General features: G+C 34.8%; 2 protein-coding genes across 3 annotated transcripts; both read right to left on the reverse strand.

Moving 5' to 3' along the window:
- Nucleotides 1–88: 88 nt before the first annotated feature.
- LOC139800376 (transmembrane emp24 domain-containing protein 11-like) lies at nt 89–5,309 on the reverse strand. Its single transcript, XM_071753248.1, has 6 exons — nt 5,203–5,309; nt 4,682–4,910; nt 3,713–3,813; nt 2,957–3,082; nt 1,091–1,237; nt 89–253 (listed from the first exon to the last, which is right to left on the reverse strand). The coding sequence occupies exons 2-6, from the start codon at nt 4,809–4,811 to the stop codon at nt 104–106; spliced, it is 654 nt and encodes a 217-aa protein (XP_071609349.1). The 5' UTR covers nt 4,812–4,910; nt 5,203–5,309; the 3' UTR covers nt 89–103.
- A 3,032-nt stretch (nt 5,310–8,341) lies between these two features.
- SPON2 (spondin 2) lies at nt 8,342–14,549 on the reverse strand. Of its 2 annotated transcripts, none has more exons than XM_071753247.1 (7): nt 14,423–14,549; nt 13,455–13,704; nt 12,422–12,647; nt 11,567–11,790; nt 11,108–11,299; nt 10,760–10,937; nt 8,342–9,229 (listed from the first exon to the last, which is right to left on the reverse strand). In XM_071753247.1, exons 2-7 carry the CDS (start codon nt 13,620–13,622, stop codon nt 9,051–9,053), a joined length of 1,167 nt encoding a protein of 388 aa, XP_071609348.1. In that variant the 5' UTR covers nt 13,623–13,704; nt 14,423–14,549; the 3' UTR covers nt 8,342–9,050. The 2 variants fall into 2 exon arrangements, with proteins under 2 accessions (XP_071609348.1, XP_071609347.1); XM_071753246.1 differs by having other exon boundaries at nt 13,455–13,728.
- Nucleotides 14,550–20,327: the final 5,778 nt, after the last annotated feature.

Raw genomic sequence — 20,327 nt, forward strand, 5'->3', positions numbered from 1 at the left:
GAGAATCATATACAACCCATTTTCTCCTAGGTGGAGGGATTCTTTGGGTGTTAGATCTTATATAATGTTCAGTTTTCCAATCTGTGCCTTAACTTTGTAAGACCTACACAAGCTTCTTAGATATAAAGAAATCTCTGAGAGATTTGATTTGCCAGACTCCAATGGAGATGAGGATCAGTGTTTGTACAATAGCCCACCACAAAATATTGCTGTTGGTTTCTTCACTTGTCTTCCGAAATTTTTCTTCACGCTCCTGAAGAAAAAAGGGAAATGATTATTAATTTCTGGCATCTGTATGTGACAGGCATGATAGTGAACAAACACTTCATTTACATCTATAAAAATGAAAGCTTGTTCTTATCTTGGTGGGGAATATCTTTAAAATCATAACTAAGACGCAGACAAAACATCCTGAAGCAAAAAGGCAAAGGGAGCTTTTCCACTTTTCCTTGTGCATGAAATATGTGCTAAATATGTTCCTTTAGTCCTTTTATGGACTAAAGACTTATGCCCTTCTATGTTTACAGTCATTCCCATATTGCAGTCAAGAACCTTTTTGCAGCCAAATTTCTCTTTTAGGTATCTAGTTGATATATTTCAAACACAGTCTAACAGCCTCCATACATATAGAAAAGTGAAGGCAATGGGTGTGCTCTTCTTTGAAGGAGGACTTGATTTCTAACTGCAGGGAGATACATAAATATACACCCAGTCATTTTCTTACCCACTTTAATAAAGTTTATGCACAGAGACCAGCACAGAAACAGCAGCTGGCAACATCACCACCAACTGTACCTGCCATCTGCTCAGCTGCTGAGAGGGATTCTGACCAAGAAAACTAAATTTAGAAATTCCTGCTTTTCTACAACACCTGTTGCTATAAGCATGAGTTCACAGTGAGTAATTTGTTTTTATGTTAGAGTTTAAAAATATTTTGTAAATTAGTTCAGATTATGTTGGTTAAACACGTATAGATTTTTATGGGTTAATTAAAAATTACACTGCTATTAAATAACAAAAATCATAATACTTTATAAATCAATAAGCCTTGGTAAAATATTCTAACATTTCCATTAAGGAACATACATACTCTTTCATAGTTTTGTTCTTTGGATATGTGATGAATTTGCTCAATTAGATGTTCTAGTCTAAGGTTAATTTCATTCACTTTGTCTTTGGCTTGAACAGCTGATTCATCAAAAAAATGTTCTCCAACTCTAATGTCCAAATGGATACGCTGCAAACAGAAAAAATATTCTCATTACTGTGTCTTCTCTTCTTAAAAATTCCTTAGAAAAAACCCCAATCAATTGATAATTTCTCTTTAAGCTCATTACATGAAAATAGTTTTAATCATTTATAGAAATCCTCCCTAAAATTAGCATCAGGTGGCATATTTAAAGTATTTCTTAATTTTATTTTTAAATTAATTACACAAATTAAAAATGTTCACTCCTGCTAGGGGATTCTTTTATGCTAATATTGATTCAATTTTCTGTTCATGGGTGGAACTAGTTAAAAACATGAGCACCATTAAGACTATTTATTTCACATTCCATCTTAATATTGCAGAGCTGGCATTCCTCAATAGTACTGCAGGAAGCTTTTTATAGATGCACTTCCAGGTTTCCTCCACTCAAACTGTTAGGAATATAAGACTGGAAGGAGATCAGCTGAGTCAATATTTGCAGTTTATCACAGGTAATAAAGCAGAACCATCCATAAGATGTTATTTTTCTTTCTCCACATATATTCCATCTGGTATGAAATAATTCTCAATATTCTATAAGCTATATTCTATAATCTCTAGTAAAAAAGCCCCAAACCTGCCAAGCAATAGAACCCTAGAAAGAGAAGAATGCAATTTGTAGTACTGTGCAACTTCATTTTGGATGAATGAAAACTTTTACTAAAACTGATGGAAAAAAGTTCATCTGGAAGCCAATTTGTACCTAAGAGAAAATAAGTTTTAACAGAACAGTTACTCTGCAGAAATACTAGAGCTTGGTATTACCAGGACAGACATTTCATCTACAGAGATATCAAGCACTAATGAAGGACATACCTCCTTCTAGCACTCACAGAGTTAACTGAACTCACAACCTTACAGCAGTCTTTCTCCTTCAATATATTAATCTTTGTTTTGAAGCAGTTCAGATCACTGCCACTACATCTGGTTTTTACAGAAGACTACTTCAAGATTTAAATTACCTAAAGAATATTTTTCCATTTTTGATTTTAATTCCTGCAGTTTTAATTGAAAAGAACGTTATTTTCCTTCTTCTGTATTGTTAGGCTAAACAAACCACCCTATTTAATACTCATTCATTAATATTCTCCTTCCTTGCACCTCTTCTCTTCTTTTAAATAGGATGATCAGAACTGTACAAGGTGAATACATCATTTGAAATTATGTTAATACATGGCTGCCTACATCAGATAAAAAAATCTCCTGGTGTATCCTCAGAATCACATTCATGGTGTGTACTTTACTCCGACCAACAGACACTTAGTTTGTGGTAGATAATATCAAGTATGCTAATATATTCTTACTTCAAATATCTTTCAAAATTTAAAATGTTAAATTTTCCTTAGGAATTCAATCTAAGTTAATGGAGACATGGAATATCTTTATGACAAACGTTTGCATAAATTACATATTTATCTTTTTGAGCCAAATGGTTGTTCTGGTTGATATGAGTCTTCCACATTCGAAACACTATACAAACATTAATCACTCTATACTTATTAGTCTTGCCTCTTTAATCTTGACTTACTAAATATCAAAGTATTTTTATCTCTTCATCTTCATAATTGTAGGTTTGTCTTCCTTAATCACTAGGAAACATTGAATATCTGTTGGAAGTTAGACCAACTCCTAATGTATTTTGTAATCTTCACAGTTTGTAAACAACTGATACTATTAAAACAAAGAAGATTAAAGAAATACACCTACCAGTTTACTTCCTGCAAATGCAATAAATCTTGTGGAGTTAGACTGTAAACAGATAATATGCTCCCCAGATATTTCAGATGTAAAAGAAAATGTTCCTTGGGGCCCATACAGTTTTGACATGAGTACCTGTAATTTACATATTACATATGTTGGGTATGTACATTATAAATATCAATAAAACAATCAAAAAACAGTACTGTGAATTAATTTATCTGAATTTCAGAATAGACTTAGAGAAAAAGAAAACATTTTAGTTTTCAGGAAACACTGAAATGCTCTACATTTCTGTAATGTACAAAAGCCCGTGCTGTCTGAAGCATTTAAAGCTTGAAAACTAAGATCTTGTCTTGGCACAGAAACAAACTGCCTGATGCTGAAAAAGCAACGTGATTTTTGCAGCTTACCATTGGCCTTCCTTTCTGTTACTCAAGTATATTTTGTACCATTTTACATCATAAGGGAATTTTCCTATTTCAAAAATCTAACCTATTTTCTCAGTTGTCACTATTCTTAATGACACATTTTTCCCCAGTCCAGCAGTAATGCAAGAACACATCATTATCAAACATTCTCATTCCTGTTTATTTTGACAGAAATCACAAGGTGCTTACACTTTTCAGCATCAAAATACTGAACGAGCTGGCAGACTGAAGATCTACTTTTTCTTCAATATATTTTTTTTTTTAGATAGTGCTGCCTGTCAGTGCCAAAAGTCAGCTCATAAATCCTATAGAAATATTTGTAAAGCACACTTACCTCAGCATAAGGATTTGAGACAGTCACAAACATTCCCAAACCAGGAGCAGATTCAAGAAAACCATGGGTATGCACATCCCAGCGTTGTACCTTGTACTTCCCTAAATAAAATCAGATAAAAATCTGCTAAATAAAAGCTTAATATCAAATATTTTTATCTCTTTTCCAGCAAAAATATAAATTATTAACAATAAAACGATGTATGTATTTCATTTTAATCATGCTTATGATTAAAATTACTCAGGGGGCACTTTATAATAGTGTGAAATGCAATACATTTTTACTACACTAGAAAATGTTCTAGAATACCACAGGAATGGTTGATTAACAAGTAATGCTTTCTGATTGCTCCTGATGCTCTGGCAAGATTAGCATACAGAATGCATGCTGAGAGCTCTGAAAGCATGTGTGCTGTATTCAAACTATATTTTTAGGACTGCTTTATACATTTCTGATATTATTTAGAAAAATTATATGGTGGGTTTTTTACTGTCCTCTTTCAATTTGTCTTATTGACAAATTTAGTGTCCTTGTGATAGCCCAGGTGAAATGGAACTACAGTATATTTTGAATTGCTTCTTTCTGGACTAGTGTTAACCAAAAAAATAACTTTCTCATTCATAAGAGGAAAACCATATTACAGAAATACTGGTGAGAATGAGTAAATCAGTCAGGATGTACACAAGCAAACATTAAAGCAGCAATTGCACTGCTGTACAACTAAAAGAGAGTCCTTTCCCCTGTCTAGTACCTAAGCAGTCTGCAAAACCATTTATTTTTGTGATGCATATTCACAATGTGTGAGGACATTATGACTATCTCCCACTGCAGGGAGTTATTTTGAGTCTGCCCTCTGTCTTATCACCATGGTTTTACCATATTTATCAATCACAGATTTTCCTGTTACATTAGAAGCTGGTTTTACCATTGCATAGGTTAGATGGTTGTGCAGCATCCACAGGTACCTACCAATTACCAACGTGTCACTGGGAACATCTTCAATTATACATTTCTCTTCTCTTTCTCCAATGTGAAAATATAAAGCAAATGAAAAAGAAATCCAGAAGTTCATAAGAAATCCTGTTAATTGGCTTTTCATGATTTTTATGTATCCCAGTTGTTCTGCTTTCAAAGGCAACCATTTACAAACCCATGTAGTCCTGGGGTTGTTCCTTGTTCACTCCTTATCAGGGTATTTCTGAGGGAGAAAAAAAAAAACTGTGAGAAAAGGCAGCTGGTGGTTACACATTTATAAATAGCTACGTTATGTTCTTCAGAATGAGATAACATGAAAAAGATAACGTGTAAAATCTTTCTTCTTTCCCCACAGCTAGATTAATTTTTTCTTTTATACACATAGCAGAAAATGAAACTGGAAAGCACCTCTCAGGTACTTGAGATCAGTTCCCTAGATGACTGTAAACAACTGTAATGGTTATCTATTTCAATAAACTGCTCAATTTTCAACTTAAATGAACTTGTTAACTTACATTTCACATTTATTCTGGGTGATTTTTCCAGAGCTTCACTCCTCTTTTACAAAGAAATCTTGTAATTTCCAAACTAAATCATTGGACATATGTGTACACTTGTAGAAAAACCATAGGGACTACATAAAAGGGCTGAAAGAATTATGAAGAAAATCACAAGAACTTGTAAAAGAAGAGATTCTGAAAAACTAATGAATCTGATACAGCAGGGAAAAAAAAATAGAATGAACTATTTCTAAATACGATTTCTTACATAAGAATTTCTTTCTGTTGGATACTACCTAATAAATTATCTAAAGAGTTAGAGTTATAGCATTGGTCATACAATGACTGAGGTGTTTATTATTAGCCTTTGTACTAAGATAGCCCAAACAATCTATAAGTCTGATCATGAACTCAGTTACCACTCAATGTTCCTCATCCTGATCACTGCATCCTCCAGCAGGGAGGAGCCACCCTTGAGCTTCCCCTTCAGAATCTTGTTATGCTCCTGTTCTGAGTCTGTAGTTTGATTGCTGACTCCCTCTGCCCCTGCTGTGTTCCTCAGCAGTATTTGCAGATGAAATTGTTCACTCGTGGCCTTGAATGTGTCTCAGATGAACCTCTCAGGTCAGAGTTGTCATCTTGGCTTCAGGGTGTGGGATATAAGCTACTGCACAGGCACGTGGCATACAGGGGGTACTCAGTGCCATACACACAGAAACTGCCAACTCTCTGCTGAAATTTCACCTACATTTTTTTTGTTTGGTGAAAGTTGGATTATATTTTATGCTTTATATCCTGAGTTATCTATAAAAGCACCCCATTTTTTTCCTAGTCATTAACCAAGCTGCTGCACTGGATGTCTGCATAGAAACCACAGCCCATAGAAAAGCATAAATGTATACATGGCTTCAGCTGGCATTCCCACCTGCTAGGAGATAAGAGGAAGAGTTTTCATGTGTTTACAGTGAATGCTCCTTAAACTCCTTCAGGTACTGGACAAATTGTTCTCAGTAAGGAGGTACCAAATTCCACTATAGAAATTTAATTTGCTGTTTGTGGCTTTTGTAGGACCACTATTCAAGTCTACAGTGACTTTTTTTTTTTTTTTTTTTTTTTGCTGCTACACGTACCTTTAACCACGTCTTCCATTCTTCAGGAGTATCTCCATAAGTATCAAAGCTGATCCTTCCTACAAAACATTCTTGCTAAGAAAATTTTCTTTACAAGTCCACTTCAAGTTTCATCGTAAAGTAATTTCTGAAATTAGTTGCCACAGTTTAACATTGGGTCCAAACCTGGATAGGTCCTGGCCCAAACCAGGACATTAGGTCACCCAGAAATTATTTTACCTGGTTGCTTCCCTAGATCTCCTGTGTTTAGGTTCACAGCATCTTGGCTGCCAACCAAGGAGGGAAAAGGAGGCTTCTCTGTGTTTCTTTGCTGTCCCAAAATTTTTAAGACAAATCCAAAACTGTGCTGAAAGTAGAAGCTACAAATGCCCAGCAATATACAGACAGGAGCCACTACCCAGCTTAATAAAGATATATTATGAGAAATGTGCCCCAACGTTAGCATGTGCTTTACTAGAATCCACTGTATCCATGGCCTTGCCAAAAAATCCCTCCATCCCTGGTATTTGCAAATACTGGAACAGCATTTATGGTCAAACATTATACTGACAGAAGGGCACCCTTAGAGGTCACCATATTTGCCAAGGTCTCCTGGAGTCACTGCTTACAAAAAACCCACATACCCAGGATGAAACTGACTGGAGAGGAAACTTCTGCTTGGAGGAACCTACAGTGAATACTCATGTATGTAAAAACACTCTAAAATAGAAAAATTAATTATTAGTAACGTGAGTTTCCTGAAATGTGTTGGCCTTTTACATATTCCCTCCAATTTCTACTGCACCTCATCCTCTCATCCCTTCTCCTTCAGTGTCCTTTGGGAAAATTCTGGCTTGAATAAACACTGGGGCTGCTCCAATACCAAATCATATCTTGTAGGACTGAAATCCTATACTCAGCTCACCTATACAGTTACAGATGCAGAGAATCTTCTACTGAACCCGGCCCTTTAGTTGCTCTGGACATGAGAAGAACAAAACTCCAGTGTTTATAGACCTTCCAGGAAGGTTCCTCCAAGGATATGCTGTGGCTTGTGGACTTGTTTTACCTAGGTCATAATTTTTATTTGCATCTGATTTCTTCCCATTATTAAGTCTTTATTGACTTGAGTCTATCAGCAGTTGATCAATCAATGTGAAATTAGTTCCCGTTCTCAGACAATAATTAAATATGTATTTCAATATATGTTTATTTTTTTAGGGTGGTGATAACTGTGTAACTACACAGTAAATATTTTTAAAAAGAAAACATAGCATGAATGAAAAATAGTCTAAAAAGAATTAAAAGAAATTAAAAGGCAGAGAAATTAACTAATCACAAAATAGAGAACTGACAGTGTAATGACACTGTTTCCAATATGGAATAGACGTGGGGGAATCTGGAAAAAATATGCATAATTTAAAAAGCTAAATTATTTTGAAAAACAGGTAACACTGGGAATCTGAAGAATGCAAGATGTAGAAAATCCCATAGTTAGTTCTACCAACTGTGTCTTTATCAGTATTTGCAGGACCAATTTAGTCTAATCTGACAAATTTCAAATATTGGGGGGGCTTTTTCAAGATTTATCTCCTGGAAAAAAATACACAGAACCCTTTAAATGTTTCAGCCCTATAAAGAACACAAGATGCTCCTTTAAGTACATGATAAATTTCCAGATATTGGGCATATTTTTAAAGAACCTACTCAAGACAACCCTCCTGTTCAATATTTGTGCTGGATGTTTGTAAAACTGCAGTGAGCTGTAAAGGTTTTGTCTGACTGTAAATTTATTCTATTGAACAGTGTTATTCCAAAATTTTTTTCCTAGTTGGTAGCCACAGCTCTTTGTAAGACATACGTTACATTTGTTTTGGAACAGTATTTGAGTATTAAAACTTGCAGTCAGAAAGTTTCTGGCATACTGTGTTTTATCTGTGTATAACTCAGTATATTATAAAAACATTGGTAAAAAGATTAGGATGAAACAAATAGCAGAAAACATTTAAAGAACCATGGACACATGTACTGCATGTATCAAGACAATGTTATTTTATGTTTTTATGTTATTTTTATATGTTATAATTTATGTTATTGAGGACAGAGTTAACTCATGAAGGACACACCCCAGCAATCAGTCAGTTTTTAACTCTCATGACAGATATCTTCTCACTTTTGAGGAAAAAAAAAAAAAGAAAAAAAAAAAGATATGTACATGTATTCATACATCTTAATACAAGTTTACTCAGTTTTTACTCAGTTGTGCTATTGTCTTAAATCACACTGCAAACATCTGGTCACTCTGACTTATGGAAGTATTTTTTCAAGAAATGCATATTAAGCACGTTTAGAAAGACAACAAAAATGCCAATAAATTATAAAACATAATTTAGAGAAAAAAATCATTTCAGGTATAAATAGCTGTAGATCAGCAAATTACAGTATTGAAGAGTTACTGGTTTAAGATTTTGTGACTGGAAGATTTTTACGTGTCTTTCAAAATATCTTCTTTTCTGCCACTAGAGGGTACTCTGAGAACTTAGAGTATATTTATAGCAAGGATTTCTGTGGGGGTTATTGGTCTGTATTGTTGTCAACCTAAACCATAGGAATTTAACCCCCAAAATCCTGATATTAAAATACATTTTCAAAACCAGTCTAATATAACTTTTCAGCAAAACAGTGCAGCATACCCAAATTATAAAACTACTACTCTACTTTTAAATTATCTAAATTATTATATTTTTCTTTATTTCAGACACAATTCTCTGGTTCACATCCTGTTTCTTCATCCAGATTTGGACAAGGCATCCCATTATTGGCAGGGTGAAGAAGCACAAAACGAGTTCTGATCTTGGTCCCTGTTTTTCTGCAAAGACCTCTACAGAGACCCCAGGAAGACCATTGGGAAACCTCACAGTCCAGTGGTGTTTCTGCAATATACACCAAAATAAAGGGTAATTTTACATTATTTTGTTTTAAGGCAAATACACAGTTGGCAAAGCATTAAGGAGATAGGCAGATGTTGTCCCAATAAAGTTCCGTTTAACTTTTCTTCCAATTTGCTTCAGAAATAAAGCTGAATTTTTTTAAAGCATTAGATTCTCTTGCTATTGTTTGGTTCCTTTTGCCAATAAAGATATTCTGTCAGTAGAGGCTTTTTAATTCTAAAAGAGTTGTCAATTTATTTTTAATTTGCTCTAAGAAGTCAGAAATTCTAAACAATTTTTCATAATGCAAACTTCCATGGACAACATTTCTGATCTCAGGTGATCAAGTCCCTTCTTTTGACTCTAAAATATGTTCTTAAAAAGACTGACCTACTGGATAATATACAATAAAGTGAGGTATATGATTAAAAATTGTTGTGGAAATACCATATTTTAAAAACATTTTTTTAAATTTATGTCCAAACCAGGGCCAAATACTTGCAGCACTCACCTTGAATATGTCTTGTTTACTAATAGGAATACATGAAAACACTAAGTTGTCAGAGAACTACCTATATTAAAGTATAAATCATGTATTATTAGCTGTCTAGGAAATTAACTTTATTTTAGTGATTGGGTGGTGACTCCAGCACAGAGTTAGAGCTATGCAATCTTCAGAAATTATGAAGAAGGTCTTGGAACATGGCAGCTCTTCTAGGAATACATTGGAGACAGCCTATTGCCATCTCTCAAATAGTATTTAGGATGTCAGTCTTCTTATTCTTAACCCTTTCTCTTTGTAAAAATCCACTAGAAAATGTAAAGAGAAAATCTCAGTGGGCACTGTGCAACCACTATCTTTCCTATAAGCAAATATTCTGTTAAATATGTATTTGTTAATTTGGAGATTTCAAAATTACCCTGAAGATTGGCTTGAGTCAGTAGTTTGCACATCTTCCTACTTAAAGAAGGTTGTTATTTATTTTTCAGAAGAAAAAAAAAAAAAAAAAAAAGAGAGAGAACATGATTTTTGTTGTTGGGTCTACCACAAATCAATAGAATTGTCCAAATCAATAGAATTGTATTAATTCTTTTTGCACATAACTATCAAACCCTCTGACCCAGAAAGAGCCAACAATTATTCTGCTTTTCCTCCATTGTCATGCAAATACTTCAGAATGAATATTTACTTCAAAGCTGCAAAGTATTTGGGAACTCTAATTCTGATCAGGTGTTGTTTATTTCTCATGAATTTCTCTGATCCAGGCTTGACTAGTGCTTGCTGTGGGTATAAACTGAACCTTGGAGCCAGAGCTCAAATATGCAATCCCTTCCTTATTCTGTCAGGAATTCTCTTTTATGTCAAGTGGCTTGTTTTGTTTTCCATATGTGAGTCTGGAAACTATTCCTATGCAGATAGGAGAATATTCTGCCTAATCATCTATTTCATCCACATCACCTGCCAGATTTCCATATATTTTCAGAGTAAATGGAAAGAGCAAAACTGAGCATGTCAAAATAGTAATCACTTACCTGAGACAGTGTCTATTATTTCATTGCTTTTAGCTGGAGGATTAATAAAAGGTGCAGAAAGCCCCAGCTGAATGTGTTTCTTTAACTTCATTATTGTTACTTGAGCAATAGGTGGCAAATTTTTGAGTTTGGGGTAATAAAATGAGTTTGCTGGGTGACTTGGAGAGGAACAAGTGATCTGTGAAATAAAAAGGGGAACCTTAAAGAAACTACATCATATTAGTAAAAAGACAACTGCAAAATCATGTTTACAAATAATGCCAACACTTTTTGGCACAAAAAATGCATATTACCAGTTTCCAGGAACTACTGCTTGTAATTCCAAAATCTTTATACTTAGACACTTACCTCTGTAACTGTGTCCTGTGGAATAGTGGCAAAGTTTGGGGAGGAAAATGTGAAACCACTGTCAGTTCCAGCATCATATGGATATAGATCTACTGATACTTCTTCCAGCCAATGCTCTCCTTCACAGAGGTTCAGACTGTCAATGCCCACGAACCAGTCAGGGCTTGGAACAATTCGTACAACAAAGGAAACCTGGTGAAAAAAATAACCCAGTAAGACTGCATCACTTATTATGAAATGCTGCAGTCCTGCTGATAGTAATTTTAACTTATCATTTTTGTAAGACATCTTATTATGTTCTTCTACTTGACAGAACCTGAACTGTGCTCCCTGCATTGTAATGTGCTTTTAAGTAACACTTCTCATTATATTGTTCCTACATGTGAGAACTCAAATATTTAGTTTTCTGTGCTAGTGATATAAAATACACTTTTAAAATTAATGTGTACATTTACTTACTAAGGGATGTCTTGGATGCACTTCTAGTTCAGTGGAGGTTTGTCCTGTACCACTGGAAATGGCAGGAGCAGAGAAGATTCCATGTACACTCTGAATTTTCTCTCCAGCTTCTTCTATTTCTTTCATTAATCCCCATGCTTCACCCTTTTCAGCAAAATCACGTACACCATTGCTGGCATATTCATTTTTTTTCCACATGCTGTAGTCAGAACTATGAGTAACACCTATTTGAGTGAATACATGGCATGAAATAAAAGTCTGGTTTAGATTGTCCCTGTTTCTAAAATTTCTCAGTTTTATTACTGATGTTAAAAAATGGTGAATAAAAATGAGTGAACACTAAAACATTTGGCTTATCACTGTTTACTTCAGCTCCATCCAATTGAATACAGAAGTCAATTGAAAACAGTTGCACATTTTTGGAAGTATTGTGGATACTTCAATTTCTGCATTTCATCCTTAACAACTTGGACCCTTTTTGTCCTTCTTAATCAGTCATTTTAAAATTTACTATTAAGAAGAAAAAAAGACCACAGCAATCTAGAGATTCATCTGCTCTTAAAACTGTGCATCCTTCACTTACCTAACATTGAGGACTTAATAACTTGGACCCTTTCTGTCCTTTATTAGTTATTTCAAAATTTACTATTAAGAAGAAAAAAGACCACAGCAATCTAGAGATTCATCTGCTCTTAAAACTGTGCATCCTTCAACTTACCTAACATTGAGGACTTAATAACTTGGACCCTTGTTGTCCTTCTTTATTAGTTATTTCAAAATTTACTATTAAGAAGAAAAAAGACCACAGCAACCTAGAGATTGATCTGCTCTTAAACCTGTGCATCCTTCACTTACCTAACATTGAGGACCACTGTGCTGGGGGCCTGTAGAGTGGATACTGCTTAGGGAAAGCAGTCTGACTCCATTTCCCTGTGAAGATTATACTGTACTTAGCAAGTTCCTCTGCTGTGCAAATAGAATCATCACCCACAGGCAAGCTGCTGGCATAACCTAATATTGTTGCAAGTAATGTCCAGATAACTTTACAGGAGTAGTAGACAAACATCAGGTTTTCCATTTCCTTCCACCAAAAAAAAAAAAAAAAAAAATTAGCCACATTAGTCACTCTAAACTCAAAACTGAATAACAGTTACCTAATAAAAATTATACCATAAGTTATAACAAGAAAGAAAAAGTGCATCTGAAACACTAAAAATCCTTATGCTTTCAGAAACATTATTATGATGCTTTCAGGTTTGATATTTCCATGCTATATACTCCAAATTTGTAACTCCAAATCTCCTTGGAACAAGTGTTTCTACTGAAAATAAAAATATCTTAACCCTGTTCATATTACTACCTCTGAGAAAAATCTGTTTCTGATTTTCTTTTGAAATCTTATTAGAGTCACATCTTGAATTAATTAAAGCAGCAACTGCTATGTGGAAAACATTAGTGGTATAATTATTCTTCTAAAGATTAAATTGCAGGTTATTTTGCCAAAAGAAATAATTTAGTTTAAATTTGTGTTCTACAAAGGCATTTTTATAGCATAACATTTAAAATCAAATACATTTCACATTTATATAAATTACTTTGCTGTCATAATTTGTGCATTAAAAAATACATCATAATTGCCTCAGATTGTATAAACAATACAGTTGTTAAAACAGCATTTTTTAAAAGTTCCTGTCATAGGTTGTTCAAATTTTGGTTTTAAATTTAAATTTAATTTTTAATGTGTTAATTACATCAGACTATTGTACTCCAGCTTGAAATAACAGCCTTAGAAACACTTTGAAATGCGGTTGCCCTTCCAGAAAGCTACACAGATAGAACTAAAGTGCTAATAATCTATTAATTTGCAAAAAAAGCTGTGAATACTCACTAAATGTTTCCTCTGAAGCTCTGGCAGGGGGAGAGCACCTGCTTTTGCTGGCAGCTGAGTTGGTCTGCAAGAGAAGACAGTAGGAGCCTTGCTATTTATGCCTGAAGAGAGTCCCTTTGGTCCAACAATTATTGTAATCTTTCGACTTTCCAGGTTTGCAAAAACCATGCCATCTTCTTCCTTGCAATCTTTTTGGATGGTCTATCAGAGGTTTCCTGTCTGTCAACTGGTTCAGGTTCCTGTCAGAAGACTGTGATGCCAAAGAGACGAAATGCTTTAAAAAAAAAAAATAAAAAAATTACCTTGGATCCTCAGTAACAGGCGAGTTGTCTGGTGCCTTTACAGTTCCCTGCTCTTATTAATGCCTCCAAGCTATACAAATGAACAGATTCCAACCCTGAAATAGTTCTAGTTAAATGAGAAGCATGTTTTCTTGTGAGTTTTATTGTCTGACAGATGCTCCTTCCAAACATTTACAGAGAGCTTGCTCACTCTCACACACCATATGTAAGTGTTCAAATAAAAGGGGTGAGGCAGCTAAAAAAGTCAAGAGGGAAAAAAAAAATTACATTTCATAATTGCACATACTCAGACTGTGCCTCCTGCAATATGAATTAATTTAAAGCAGTACAGTGTATATTTTTGTATTCTACAGTACAGTATGCTGGATGATGAAAGGGCTCTGTAACATTGTGGTTTCTTTGGAAAGTGTGGTTTTGGGAAGCTCTGAGTTTTATTCTCAGCTGTCTTCAGAGTAAAAATCCCAAATAAAACTCTTATTGTTACAGTTAAGTCATAAATCCTCTGTAGCACAGTACATATACTTACATCACTAAAATTATTTAAATTGTCTATGAAAAATTATACTTAATACAGTAATACAATTGAGAAGAAATGTTTAATATTGATTCTAAATTATTTTCTCCACTGATTTTCAAATAAGGGAAAACAGGGGCTTTGTGTCTTACCTCTAAGTTTAACAAATGCTCTTGTGGCAAATCAGCAAAGGAAGTTAAGTTCAAAAGTTTACAGTGAACCATGAAGAAAATCTTTTGCAGGTCTTCTTTTGAAATTGTGAGGAATGTCACTTAAGTACTTCCACACATCTCCAGTATGCAATAGCACATGGGGGAAAAAAAAACAAAACAAGTAAGGATACTAAGATACTAAGTAAGATACTACTGTCCACCAGGAGGGGGTTACCAAACAACCAGCTTGAGATTTGTGGCACTTGAACTGGAAATTTACCTTCCCTTCTGTCCCCACATCCATGGTAAATCAACAAGAAAAGCCAAGAGGTGAATAAACTGGGATGTCTGAATGAAATTTCCATTTATTATTCCCCTGATAAAATGGAATTACAAGTTTCAACATATATGGATTCAGCACTCATAACCACAACTCCTGAATATCTGGATAGATTATGGGAACTCTGTAGTAGCTTAAGCCCCTTGGATATGGACACACCCTTTATTTCTAAGGTCCCTTCCTCCATCCCATCTTTTCCATCAATTATTTCTGTTCCAGGGCTCAGACTCCACTAAGAAAAAAGAGCAAAGAGACTTCATGGATACTTTCATATCAGTTCTTTCACTGTTTGTTCAATGATGATATTTGAATTGCATCCAGATCACTCCCTCCTAAGCACAGAATTCCAGATCCACAGGCTCCTTAGGGACTGAGTCTACTTTCATCAGAAGTGGGCAAGCCTTCCAGCTCATGCAGCCCTCTAGAATAAGTACACAAAGGTCCCACAAGCTTTGAAGTACATTGCTCAGAGCACTCCTAAGGTTACTTAAGGCTTACTTATTTATTACTAAAAAGCTTTAAACTTCAGGAGGTTTGGTTTATCATCACAATTACTGACCCAGCAAACTTCATATGCTGAAATATTTTATGACACTTCCAGTACAACATTTAAGATGAGAACAAAGCAATTAGCTCTGTATCCAGCAAAGAATTATTTAATATATTAGACTGGCCTTTTCCTTTCGAAGAAAAATCACTGCCAAAAGGAATGACACCAGACATATTCTGGTTCCATGACTACATCTTATGAAAGTATCCAGGAACAGGACAATACAGACAGGCTGCATAATTTGGCACAGTTATTATAAGAAAAACTTTCTAAATTACAAAAGAAACTGAATCATTGGAAGTCATTAACTTGGGAAGTCATTTGAGGTTTTTAACTCCAGAGTAGAAAAACAAATTTCAAAAATCACAACATTTATGGTTGATTCTTCTCTTGGAAGAGGAGTATGTGAGGGTTTGTTCTGTGCATCCAGCAGGCTTTCCACTTTTACAATTCTGTGTAATCAGAATAATCCTTTTTCTAGAGTTCCATTATTGCAATTCCTTGAGGTTGTCACACTCATCAGACATCAGGTATGCAGCTAATGGAATACAACTGAGCCTAGATCTTTTCTTTTCCAGCCTTACCAGTGTGGGAATGAGATATTTCAAAGTATTTTAGCTTGAAAAACTGAAGAGGGATTCTTTCCTCAAAGGCCACAGATACTTATAAGGAAACTGGATTATAAATCTTTATTCTCTGATCCTGGACCAAAACAGAAGTTTTCTTCCTTACCATTCCTACACTGGACCTATCCCTGAGGGTTCTACTGGGACAGATTTCTCTGGCTTTACATCTTCAAGACCTACAGCCTCATTCTTATCTTGGCTGGATTGATAGTGAAAATGTTAGACAAAATACACTGACTACAAGTTTATTTAAATAGCTTCTCTATCCACCCTCCACCCATATGGCTGAAGGACTGAGAAAGCAGAGGAAAAAATGCTGTGTAATATTGTCAGAAAATAGTAATTTGAGGACTCTCAGTCTTATTTAAATAGAAACCATGCTAAGCATCATCAGTCTCTGACATTGTGAAGGGCATCAGAACACCAAATGTATCTTGAAGATAGGGAAAAAAAAACCAAAAACCCCACAAACCTAGAAAATAACCCAGATTTCCAAATAACCCAGATTTCCACTCAATGGATTACTTTTATGAAAACACAGATGCCAAACTTTGTGGGCCAGCAGTTGGAGAAAAAGGTGCTGTGGGCTCAGCACCTATGCTTGCACACATTCCTTCTTTGGTTTGTATGTCATATTAGAAAGCAGCTGAAAACTCCTGGAAAACTGGAAAAAAGACCTTTCCATTTATAAACTATTTTGCCTTTATATAAAATTGGACTTTTTTTTTCCTTTCTTTTTTTGCAGCACAATAGCTTTATACAATATTCAAGTTTGTGTCTCTCCAGGCACACCTACATTCTGTCCAGGCTAATATCTCTATGGACCCCAGATGCTAGAGGGAGTAGGAATAAAAATCTTCTTTTACTTAAGCATCAGTGCCAAAGTGTGCTTCATGGATAATTTTACTTGCAGAAATGTGCAACTTCTGCTGTTTCTTGTCATTAAGACAACAGCCTTACAGGTCCTGCAGGCTTCCCCAAGATTCAGTGAATGAAAGTTGGAAAGTACACAAAAAAAAATATTGTCTAGATATTTTTGGATTTTAAGTAACAGTCATAATTATGTCTAAAATACTCTGTATTTCGCTAAAGAAAAATAATTGTAAAAAAAAGGAAAAAAGTTACTTAAAAATGGAAGTCCAGTCAAAACCATGTTGATTCTTGAACCAGTTTCAACAGATGAAAACATTTGTATGAACATGCTTAGGATATCACACAGAAATGCAGCACATCAAAAGAATGTAAATTCCATTTTGATTAGTCAGAGGATTATTTAGCCCTTTTTCTGGTAAGCAACAAAATTGGCATGATTAATTACAACTTTTTTATTCATCTGTAAGACTAAGAGAAAGCAGATTTAACTAAAAAGATTGATCTGAAGTTAGTTTGCTCACCTTTATTCCAAACAGAATCTCCAGAAATTTTGCAGTTATCTTCCTGTAGTATTACCACACAACACAATTTTACTAAAACAATTTCCATTTTGATGGTAAGGGGGTTATGGGCAACTTTTTGATATTCACAGGCAGTTTCATATGCTTATGACTATCAAGCATCTCCCAAAATGTTTTTGTCTACCAAGAAAAACAGAACATTGTATTATTTAAGCAGGATTACACAGCCATACTTTCTCTCCTGTAGTTACCATGGATACACACACAATTATGGACACTCAGCAATGCCCTGAGGTTTACATGGAGTCAAAACTCTCTGAGCTCGAAGTTGTAAAATCCCAGTGCCAGCAGAAATTTTTTATCACGGAGAAATTGTGGTGTTGGTTTAGAATTCCTTATGAAATAAAGAATTTCCATAGGAGAATAAAGTATTCCCAATATTGGATGGTACAGCAGTAGTGAAAGCAGCTTTAATTTCTATTTAGCTTTTGATCTAAAAATTTATTAGATTTTTACCAGATTAAGGTACCTAAAATGACTGTATACATAGGAACTAGATATGTTAACTGCCAGTACACATAATGGGGATGTAGTTATTATAGAAATATCTGGAGAACTGTTCAACTTCAATGAATGCAGATATCTGACCAAACAAATAACTGGTGAGTAGCTCTCTGGTCTCTGATAACTATTGACCAGCTCATCCTTGGTCAGACACATGTCCCTCACTGTCATTGACCACAATGACACAGATAAAGGAATCTTGCATGCAGGAAAAAGTTCTTCTGTGATATTCTGCATTTATCCTGCATCTGCATTTAAGTCACCTGTAGTATCCAAAAACCCTGCTGTGCAGGCCAGCACTAGACAGCCAAACCAAGGTTCCCTATGACAGTGACCAGAGACTGTGCTTCTCTTTGGACTTCTTCTGCCCACAGATTAATTTTACCCAAACTGTGCAACAACAGCAAATGTATCATCAATTCTGTTTTCTAAAATAATTTGCAAGAAGATCTTAGAATTCCATGCTTTTCTGCATCTCAGCTTCTTATTTTTGCCTCTTTTACACCAGTAGAAGGTAGATAGACAGTGAGACAAACTGAAGAACTCACCCAACTCACTGAAGTCTTTCAAAATTTCAATCAGAATTTTTCATTCCTATGAATTACCATTTGACACAAGAAGTACAACAGGATAGGAGGTGGGAGCACCCATCTCAGTGGCAATAGGGGGTTCAAATTACACGAAAGTAGAGCTTCAGGTAGCAGCAGAAAACTTTCAGCTGTCTCATAATCTCATAGGCTCTCTCCACATCTGGGATTTCTCAATTGTAAGTAATACCAGGAATGTAATTACAAAATTAAGGCTGGTAAAAGGAGGGGTCTGTAGGCTTGGTTTCTGGGGATGACATGAATACATTTCCACGCCACACAACTGAATTCAGTACATAATGCCCTGACTGAAACCTGGGATACTAAAACTAAATGACCATGACAAATATTGACTGAGATGAGATCTATAAATTCAGAAACAGGTTCATACAAACCCAGTTACACAGCCCTTGAGTTCTGAGGAAAGCTCCATGCAACTCTCTGTCCACATTTTCCAGTGGCAGCAGCTTCCACAAAAATGCTCATGTCCTTGTGGAGGATCTCTGGATGAAACAGAAATAATACTGTAGAGAACTGAACACAGAGTTTATTATGGGAAATTTCAAGTCTTTTGTGATCCTCCTCAAAATAAATAATATTACCAGTCTTTTATAAATGTTGGGAAGTCAACACTATCAAATGGATATTCCTAGCTAACAATACTTTTATCATTGTGCTGAAGAAATTAAATAGCCATCCTCATTTGAATCATTTGAAACTATAAGGTTATCACAGAGGCATTGTGCTGGGTGTATAAATAATTGGTTTATAACTTTGGCTATAAATATGCACAGAAAGAAACTTTCAACAGCATAACCAACTGTGACAGCAGAAAAAAGAGTAGCTTTCATGACATAAATGTCCCAGATCACAAAACGTCTTAAAAGTAGTACAGGGCAGCAGAAACAAGATTATAATGTAGACATTATTATTGCTGACCATGGGACAGTACCTCTTGTCTACGACAAAAACCTTGCTCTTCTCCAGAAGTAATGTATGAAGTGAAATGCTTTATTTTCCCTTTGATTCTCAACAAAACTCAGGGGAATGTGAACTCAAAGAACTAATTTTCTAAATGGCTATATTTACCAGTATTACAGAAAGTGAAATTATTTTTTAAAATGCCATTTTGAAACTTCAGAAAGCTGCTGTTTAAATAATGGTTTGTATCATTTTTCATAATTGTTACTGCTGTTCCAGATCCCTGCATTATTAATAATCATAAATTCCTGAGTGTGAATTTGATTTGAATTATTTCAGTGAAAAGTGAAAGCAACAAAGAGATTACAAATTAAAGGTTTCTCCGTTATATTCTGCATTAACTACAAATTAAGGATAAATTTATAGCAATTTATATTTCAAAAAACTGCACTGCTCACTTAACTTCATTTACTTCTAAAGCTAAATCAATGTCAAGTATCCTTCTATGAGGCTCTGTATTGCTAAAAATGCTTTAATAGATTTTTAATTCTGAAGCACTGGTACAAATATAAATTAGAACCCCCAGCAAAAGTCTATGATTAGGCCATAATAAGCATCTGACCTATTCTTTTAAAATACGTGAAACTCATATGGTAATTTCTTTTGTCAATAGAAAAAACACTGCCCAGACACATTTTAATCAATCACCCTGGATTCTATTTGCAGATTTAATTAAGAAAGGACACTTCTTTTCCTAACCTGCTCTTCAAAGTTACAGTGCAGCTTACTGAATATATTCAGTTATGGGTTCTGAGAAACTGTTCTAGCAGTTGTTTGGACAACTTTCTGTAATTATGAATAAAATGTATTATTACAAGGGAAAAAAAATGCTCTAACTAAATTAAAGTATTACAGTTTCCCTT

The sequence above is a fragment of the Heliangelus exortis genome, chromosome 10 (assembly GCF_036169615.1).
Source record: "Heliangelus exortis chromosome 10, bHelExo1.hap1, whole genome shotgun sequence".
In the NCBI taxonomy this organism is placed as follows: Eukaryota; Metazoa; Chordata; class Aves; order Apodiformes; family Trochilidae; genus Heliangelus; species Heliangelus exortis.